General features: G+C 40.5%; 1 protein-coding gene across 1 annotated transcript; it reads right to left on the bottom strand.

The window, feature by feature from the left end:
- Nucleotides 1-866: 866 nt before the first annotated feature.
- LOC122213575 (olfactory receptor-like protein OLF3) lies at nt 867-1820 on the bottom strand. Its single transcript, XM_042927652.1, has one exon. It carries the CDS (start codon nt 1818-1820, stop codon nt 867-869), a length of 954 nt encoding a protein of 317 aa, XP_042783586.1.
- Between the last annotated feature and the right edge of the window lie 7766 nt (nt 1821-9586).

Here is a 9586-nt window from a genome sequence, read left to right as displayed (position 1 = left end):
TCTACATATCTGAGAAGCCCGTTCTTAACATTTCTTCTTCCTGAAAAATGAAGATCTGGAAAACCTTTTAGGTGGTCCCAAACAAGCTAAGTTGCTGGAAGAGAGCAAAGGGCTCTTGGCTCTTCGCGGGGCTTGAACCCATGAACCATGAGGTCATGACTGAGCTGAAATCAACAGTGGGGTTCTTAATCAACTGAGCCACCCAGGCAACCCCCCACCCCTGTCTAATGTTTCCATAGTGATTGTGGAGCGAAACAAGACGTTCAGTTGATGCTCCTCCACTGAGGTACCTTCATCAGGCAGATGAGATGCTGTGAGCACATGTAGCAGGTCCAGCACAAAGCCATCTTAACAGCCTTGAGAGCATCTCTCTTCTTAGAACAGTGACTCACAGTTACTGGATGTGGCTTTATACGTCACACATTATTTTTAAGTGAGTCTAAAATATGAAAATGTTTTAGTTCCCAGTAGAAACACAATTACCTTGTACAAAATTTGGATAAATAAGAACCAGTGGTCCAAAGTAAGATCCATGATTAGGCCCATGATTACAAACAATATGACAAGTCAAAACAGTAAATGTTTTTCTTCTTATTACCCTCAGGCCATATGAATGGAGACTGAGAGAGTGTGGGAAGTTCTATTACAACAGTGCTTAACTCCACTGAACATGCTGCTGTGACATAAAAATATACCCACAGCCCACACCCCAACCCAACCTCCAGCCTCCTACCCAGCATCACAAGTACATGTGTCAGCATCTCCTTGCTGGTTGCCAGGGCAATGCAGGTGATGCCTGCCATATCTGAATTAAGTGGGAGAAAACACAGGCAAAGCTCTTTTCTCTAGCTAATGCTCAGGATTCATCAAGTTGCCAGTTTTGACGTTAATCCAGATAACTGCCCTAGTAGTTTCTGCCAGGCCCCCTTCACCTCCTTATTCCTTACACTATAAATCATAGGGTTCAACATGGGTGTCAAAATGGCATAGAAGAGAGAGGTCAACTTCTCCTGAAGAATAGAGGGGCTGGAGCGGGGCTGGATGTAAGTGAAAATGGCCATGCCATAGCACAAGACGACCACTGTGAGGTGAGATGCACAGGTGTGGAAGGCTTTCTTTCTTCCCTCTCTGGACTGGATCTTCAGGATGGTGGAGATGATCTGGATGTAGGACAAGAGGACCAGGCAGAAGGGTGTCATCAGCAAGACAATGCTAGAAACCATGATCGCGATCTCATTGGAGGAGGTGTCCACACAGGCCAGTCTGACCACAGCTAGGAGTTCACAGGATATGTGATCAATATACTTGTTTGTGCACATGGGCAGCTGAAAGGTGATGATGGTCTGCATGAGAGAGTTGAGAGAACCACTGACCCAGGATGTGATGGCCAACCTGGTACAGAGCCCTCCATGCATGATGACCGAGTATCGCAGGGGGTCGCACACAGCCACATAGCGGTCGTAGGCCATCACTGCCAGTAGAACAAACTCAATCCCACCCAAGCCCAAGGAGAAAAATAACTGGGCTGCACAGCTCACAAATGGGATTGCTTTATGTTCTATTAGAAGATGCACCAACATCTGGGGGACGATGCTTGTGGCATAAGAGACATCAACAAGGGAGAGGTTGGTGAGAAAGAAGTACATGGGAGTGTGGAGTCGGCTGTCCAGTCTGATCAGAAGAACAATGAAAAAGTTCCCCAGCACTGTCACCATATATATGATCAAGAAGAGGACAAAGAGGGAGACCCGTGTGTCCCAGTCACTGGACAGGCCAAGGAGTATGAACTCTCTCACATAAGTCTGGTTACCCATTCCCATTTAAAAATGTGAAGATTGTTAATCTGCAAAGAGAGTCAGAAACAAGAGAAGTGGTTGAATCAAAGAATTATAAAAATGACTTTTTATGAGTTCATTTTATATACAATTGGCTAGCTTTAATCAGATGTTTAAGACCATTTGTGGGCCAAGATGATAGGCTTTATTCCAACATATATCTATTCTGTACCAGAGGCAGCCCAGCACCTTAAAAGGACATGAGGCGGTCTCAGGAAGACCCAGTTAAATCCTGGAGATAATGCACTGCAATTTTAGGAGCTCACATCTTTGCCGACTAACCTCAGATTGAGAGTGAGGGGAGTTTGGTAGGTGATAGTAGTAGGTAAAATGATAATGAAAAAAAATCTGGTTGAAAACTTACAAACACTACCTTAAATATGTCAACTAGGCTCATCATGATAAAATGGATAAATCTATTACAAGAGGCAGGAACTCACTCTTTGGGAAGAATCAGGGACTGTGGAAAGATCTAGAACTAGAGAAACCAGGTTTTTAATATGGTTTTATTTAGCAGCTTTGTTATTGTGGCTTAGGAACAAAATTTTATGTACAAAAAAAGGATAATATTATGAAACCCTCAAGTACTTTCAAGCTGAAATGTAGGTAACTTTGGAGAAAGTACTTTATGGACTGTACTGGTAATAGAAGTTCGATAGTAGTCTGAATATTAGTAGTAACATAACCTCTGCCTTGGAGTAGATAGAATAGCAAACAGGATTTTCCCATGTATAACCTCCACAAACTCAGATATAAATGAAACTGGAGGCATTCTTTAATAGAACTGAGGGCTTTGGGATGATTGATCACCCTGAGGACCTGGGAACACTTTGTTCTTTTTTACAGCCTTGATCTCTTCAGTCTTCAGTGAGATCAGAAAGGAAAGGTAATTGTGATCATATCTTGTTCTTTTTGTTTTTCTCTTTTTAACTTGATATTCTTAAGATTCTACCTCTGCATATGGGCTCAAAATAAAGGAAATGAGAGTATGGATATTTGGCTTTCTATTTACAAGGCAGAAAGGGAAGCAAATGTTCATCATTGACCAGGGCAGAGTAGAATATATGCACAAATATACATAGATGTACGCTGGAATGGAGTTTCTTTCGTGTTTTCTTTCATCCCAGAAGGGTTCTTTAAGTAGAACTACATGTTACAATATCAACTTTGAACATTAAACAGAAACTGTTCAAATTTTTTTAAAGTTTCTTATAGGATTGATTCATGCTCATTATGACTCCATGTCTGTCCATTCCCTAACTTTCCTTTCCTTGTGGTATACAAAATAAGAGAAAGTAAAGGATAAGGGCAGTAAGAGGACATGAAGGCAGAAGCAGAACCCATAAGCATCTTGCCAGGGTCTGTGAGCAGAGAGGAGAAAGGCAAGACTTTCTATGCCTCTACTCTTACCTGATAAAGGAAGAAACAAAATAAGCAGTTCTCCAAATGCCCATCTCTTTCATGCTTCAGCCACATACATTTTTATAAACTCTGCTGGCATCTTCCTCTAACCCTGATCTGCCTTTCAACTCCTCTATCATGATCCTTCCACCACCACCCCTCACTTTACTTTCCTTCCATCATGGTCAGACCAAAACAACATCTACTTACCTCAAAGGTGACATTCAGATTTAATTCTAAAACCTCAAGAAAAAAATCTGTTCACTAATGTTGGATTTGAACAAACCTGCAACAGAAAGTAGACATTTCTTTTTCCATTCATTTGGCAAACATTTGTGAAGTGACATTGCTGCTAGATGCTGGGATTTCAAAGTGAATAGTATGTTTCCCTACACTTAGAGCTCATGTGGATGAAAAAGACACAGAACAGATGGTCATCACATCACTGCCCTCCCACCATTGCAATTACAAGCTGCCTGGAGAACAAGCCAGCCCATGACTCACTCTGCTCCTCTCGCCCACCCTGCACATCTCTCTACTACAGTCCTTGTCTCGTGACAAATGAGTGATCTGCTCTGAATCCATTCTCTTTTGCTTCCTGGGACCTGAAGCAAGCCACCCAGATACCCCTGAGCCTCATGGTTCTTCAATGGCACAATGTGGATAATACTGGCCAACTAAAAGGAGCTGAAGATCCAATATTCCTATACTAATGACTGAATCAGGGCAGATATCCATTATTTGGTTTTAATAGTGGATCTAACCTTTGATTTTATACTCTGTATCTCTTTCATCTATCTCTTTCAAAGAAGATCTTATTCCTTCATTTATTCCCTCTCTTTGCCAGCCAGGGGTTTCTCCTGCTCCTCATTGACCACTTTTCCCTCATTAAAAAAAACATACAACCTCTCAATATGGGGAGAGAAACCTTTGCTATTTATTCTAATTATTTCCTCTTTCACATCCAGAGTTCTCAAATGATTGCTATCCACTTGCTGTCACTATTTCCTCATAACATTCATCCTTTAAGCCATCAAAATGTGGTTTTCACCTTTACTAAGCCATAGAAATTATACTCTTAAAAACCACTGGTGGCCAAATACATGGGCTTTCATGTGATTTTCGCTGTTTAACTTGTAACAGCATCAACTATTTTGCTGCTTCAAACTCTTGACTCTTGACTCTATCCTGTGCTTGCCTCTGATCTGTTATCTCTCATCTGCATTCTTGGGGGATTTCTCCAAACTTTCCCACTCCACTGCTGTGAGAGTCTGGTCAGTTCTGTGCTCACCAACTGAACTGTTCTGTTTTTTCCCCCTGAAGGGATTGTAATTTCTAACTAAAATAATTGTGATCAACTGTGTGCAGTTCAGCCTCAGTGCTACATTTATCTCCTGGACTCCCCTCTGGAAGGTCCAGATGCTTTCCCCAAAGGCATAATGCACATCTTATAAATGTCTCACCAAGGCCTCCACTCATCTCCCCCTACACAGGATCCCTCCTGATGCCCTCATTTCTGTCAGTGCAGCAAAAGTTCTCCCACTCCCCAAACACATTCTTGCTGGACTTTTCCCTCCTCCTCCCCACTCCATGAGAGAAATCCTCTTTCTTTGTTTCCTTTATTACATATCCTCTATCTTCCCAGTGTCATTCACACTGACACTTGCCCTCATCACCTATGTCATGGAGTACAGGGCGTCCTTGTGAATTTTCCTGACTCCACCTCTACAGCTCCACCCTCCTACCCACTCCCTCCAAATCCCTCAGGAGATACAAATGTTTCCCCATCACTTCCTTGCACAAACAGATCGTGATGTCTACGTGTCCACAGAATTAAGTTTTTCCTGGACAGGGGAATTTCCACACAATCCTCAATCTGGTCTTGTTCTATTTCTTTTATTTTACTATCTCTAGAATTTATCATCATACTCTGTATTTTATAACAAAGTATTTTATTAAAATAATCCGACTTCAGCTCAGGTCATGATCTCATGGTCTGTGGGTTCGAGCCCCACGTCGGTCTCTGTGCTGACATCTCAGAGCCTGGAGCTGCTTCATATTCTGTGTCTCCCTCCCTCTCTGCCCCTCCCCTGCTCACACTCTGTGTCTCTCTCTCTCTCTCTCTCTCTCTCTCTCTCAAAAATAAACATTAAAAGAAATTTAAGTGATACTGAAATAGCTTACTGAAATACTGATAGGTTAGCTGGTTATTTTTAACCCACCAAGGCTGCTATTCATTTCCAAAGACCATGGCCTTATTTCAAAATCATTAATATCCAAATACACCTTTTGTCCACATTCATATAGTCCTTCTGGGGACTCATGGTAAACAAAGAAAACTTAAACAGACCAGCCTTTGGAAAGGCAAATGCAGGAGGAAACAAGTGTTCATCAGATGCTGAATTAACATGCCCTGCAGTTAATACCATCACCTTATTATTTTGGGGTCGGTTCCACTTAAATACAGCTGGGTTTCTATCCTGGCCTAGGATAGGAAAATGAACTCAGTGCAGGATGAGGGACTTTGGATCTCATGACTCCTGTCAAGAGGCCGGAGCTTGGTCTTCTCAGATCTAACTAATTTATAGGATCTGTAGCTCTCCCTAAATGTGTGCTTTTCACTTAAGTCAAAAAACAAAGGGGAAATGTGGGAATATTTGTTCCATTTGTCTGTATAAATAAGTCAACAGAAACCTTTTGGTACAAGGTTAGGCAGGCAGCTGATGTCCAAAAGCAGTATTGAACCAAAATGACCACAGTTAAGAGCTACATCTATTTAGTTCTTCCTCCCGCACAGTGTGTTTTGTGTTCTCTTCTGAGAATCTGTCCTACCTCTGTATACTTTACCTTTTCTCCAGAATATTAACAATATTCTGTCAATAAACAACAGAATCCTATTTTACATATTTTCTCAACAAATCTCAAACCATTCTATGTTTTGAGCTATCATGGTCTATTCACAAATGAGTAATCCATGCTGTCTGCTCAGAAATAGTACTGAGGAATGACATCTCCTTGGACCTGATTCATCCTTGGTTCATCTCCTTGGACCTGAGCACCATGAAGGAAGAACTTCATGCCTCTGTTTTATGAATTATGGTGGATGTAGGGTAACTACTGTGGCCATAAAAAATAGAGCACGCTGTGTGACTTAGTATGAAAGATGCCATAGAAATCCTCTATGATAAATCTCATTACTAATGCCTGAAATCTGTTATTTTTATGTGTAACATCTCCTTTTGATACATATTTAAATCTGGAAAACATTATATGGAAGGCTTAAAATATAAAGCAACTAATCTTTTTGTGAACTGGTATATGAATGACCCTGACACTGCAGAAAAAGTCAGGGTGAAATGTAGACAGCAACCTCAAATTTTCCCAGTTAAAATATTACCTTTATAGACCTCCACTAAAATTAGTTCCAAGTGCCTCCTCCCATTATCCAGTAATTATTAGTTGCACAAATATCAGGACTAAAATGTTCTCTCCATGACAAAGAAACAAAGACACAGAGCAGGTGAACAAATTTCTCACACAACACCTTTTATGTGACACAATTCACCTAATTTAAAAGTTAAATTTTAGTCAACCATTATGATCTTTTTGAAAATCAAATCTATTCATTGATTCCATGGAAACGGTTATTTTTTTCTATTATAAATTTCATGTAAATTCTAACAAGTTAAATGTTATTTTTCAATCCTATTCCACTTCTACCTCCTTAAATTCAACCACAATTCTTTTTCTTATCTTTTTCAAAAAAATTTTTTAATGTTTATTTATTTTTGAGAGAGAGAGAGAGAGAGAGACAGAGTGTGAACAGGGGGAGGGGCAGAGAGACAGGGAGACACAGAATCTGAAGCAGGCTCCAGGCTCTGAGCTGTCAGCACAGAGCTCAACATGGGGCTCCAACCCATGAACCGTGAGATCATGACCTGAGCCAAAGTCGGAAGCTTAACCGACTAAGCCACCTAGGCGCCCCTTTTTCTTATTGTTTCAATCTCCTACTATCTGGTGACATCTTTGGCTGAAAGTATATGTCATCTGAGCAAGAAGATGAACAGTGAACAATTCAGACAGTGATGCTTGCCAGTGTTAAAACCAGGATTGGTCTTTGTCTCCATGGGGCAGATAAAATTTGGCTGCCTCCCTTCATTTACAAGCGAAAAGTTTCATGCCATCTCTGTAACTCCCTACACCAAGGTCTGCCTTCCAATAAAATGGTCCATGCTCTAAACTGCCCTTTCCTCTCCCCATCTTAAAAAGAATGTCAGCAAAGTCAAGATCTTAAGTCAAGTTAAATACATTTCTAATGGTAAATTCTCAGGAAGTAATTTTTGGTAAAATTTGTAAACACATTTGGGAGTCACGGAAGTGAGGCATCTCCAACTCATCTGTCATAATTTAAAATCTGACCAGACCTCCCAGATGGGAGCTCCTTCCACGTTCACCTCCCTACAGCTCTGCAAGAGGCCTGGGAAGAAGGATATTATGCCTCTTCCCTTGTAACCATGTGTGTCTTCTCAACATAAAGTGCCGCATTGGCCTTTTACTATGTCCTCCCCAGATTCCTGCTCTAATAGAACTGATAAGGCCTTGAAGAACTATGAACAACTACTCATCAAGAAAAATGAGGAACCTGGCCCACTGAGAAAATCTAACAAGCACTAAGAGAATTTTTACTATGCTGGTGCCACACAGACAGGATTATTTCTTGTGGTTCTCCGGAGAGGTCTTCAGTTGCTGCTGCTCACATTTTAAAATCACTTCTAATTGCACTTACTTTCCATTGCCTCTAAAATACTTGATTACATTTTGTAAGGATGGAAATATTCAGAGTTTCACAAATGGGTGAAAGGTTTCACATACCTTTTCTGCTTACAACATTCATCGCCAAATTTACCTTCCTCCTGTCATGTGTAAACATTTAAAACTAACAATGTTTTCCAGTTCTTTTGGCTGGCTGCTTCAGTAAATTATCTTCTCCCTCTCCCTGTACATTAGGAAGGGTGAATTATTGATTTGAACAGACTCAGGAGGTATATGTACACTATAGAAGTATTCCTCAGGATCTCACTTCTTTCCAGAATTATATTTCAGAACAATATTTCTTCCTACCATTCATTGCCTATTCAAAGAGTGCATGGATGGACAAAACATTGAATCAGCCTCAAAAAACCAATCTGAAACACAGTGAGGCTTATGGGTAAACCCAGGTATCCATATTGCCCATTCATTACAGCAATAATACCCTACAGGAAAGGGGGAAAAGTCATAAATAAGCTTTATCTCCTCTGAAAGCTTTTTATGCATCATCTTTTTTAACACTCCATTGAGTCTTAATCTTACTTGCCTTTTTATTGGAGTTCTCTACAATTTTGCTGTGACAGATAGAAATCCTGAACACAGAAACAAGCACATGAAGGTAAATCCCACAACCTACAGACATGTTTTGTCTCATGCTGGTCAAAATAAGCCAGAATCATACATTTACATACTTGAATCATCAATAGAAGTAGCACTTTAATTTAGAGAAAGATCCATCAGACCTAAGGCTAGACACTTAGATATTGTGTACATTTAATGCAACCATAATGGGCAGAAATATTTTCAACAACTTAATGTTTGGAACAGAAAACCCAAGGACCACTTGGGAGGGTCCCAAAAAGGTTTTATATCCTCAGAAGGCAACCAGTTTTCTACTTCCCATCTGGATTTGGCACCTGGAATTTCACATAAACAACAATTATTGACCCTCAGTTTCTCCAATATGTGCGATCCTCAAACCACCTTGATGACATATTTTATCATGATTTCACTCGGTAAATGCTCAGCTTCTTTGTAGGTCTTGTCCCCAGGGGGGAGTCTATGGCAGTACAATTCCCTCAGTCTGCTGTGTCCCCACAGTACAATCCCTCCAGTCCAATCTAGAGGAACTAACCCCAAAAATGAGAGTCAGGAGACCTCAGTTCTAGTCCCAGTTCACATTCAGAGCGTTGTAGGACTTGGAACAATCCACTTAACTATCTTACATTTCCATTTTCTAACACTGAAAGGAAAGTCAAATTACTTGATATACATACACTTTGGGAAGATTCAGGAAAGAGACTTCGTAGTTATTAATAATTTATCTTATTTGGAAATGTAATAAGCTCCTACCACATGTTCATGAATGTAAGACATAACTATCATTTTATAGATCTGGGCTTTTCCCTTAGGTTCTCCCCAAATATGACGCAGAGCTCATCCTTGGTATCTTCAGTTTCTATATATGAATCATTCTCTTCTGCATCCCCACCATTACATGCTTTCTGTCTCTGTCAGTATGTATGTTCAGAACCAAGAAC

Source organism: Panthera leo, chromosome A2 (assembly GCF_018350215.1).
Source record: "Panthera leo isolate Ple1 chromosome A2, P.leo_Ple1_pat1.1, whole genome shotgun sequence".
Taxonomy (NCBI): Eukaryota; Metazoa; Chordata; class Mammalia; order Carnivora; family Felidae; genus Panthera; species Panthera leo.
This window is presented reverse-complemented; position numbering and strand designations above follow the sequence as displayed.

Excerpts from the sequence above, each read along its gene's own strand:
- LOC122213575 (XM_042927652.1), bottom strand. The coding sequence starts at position 1,820 with ATGGGAATGGGTAACCAGACTTATGTGAGAGAGTTCATACTCCTTGGC.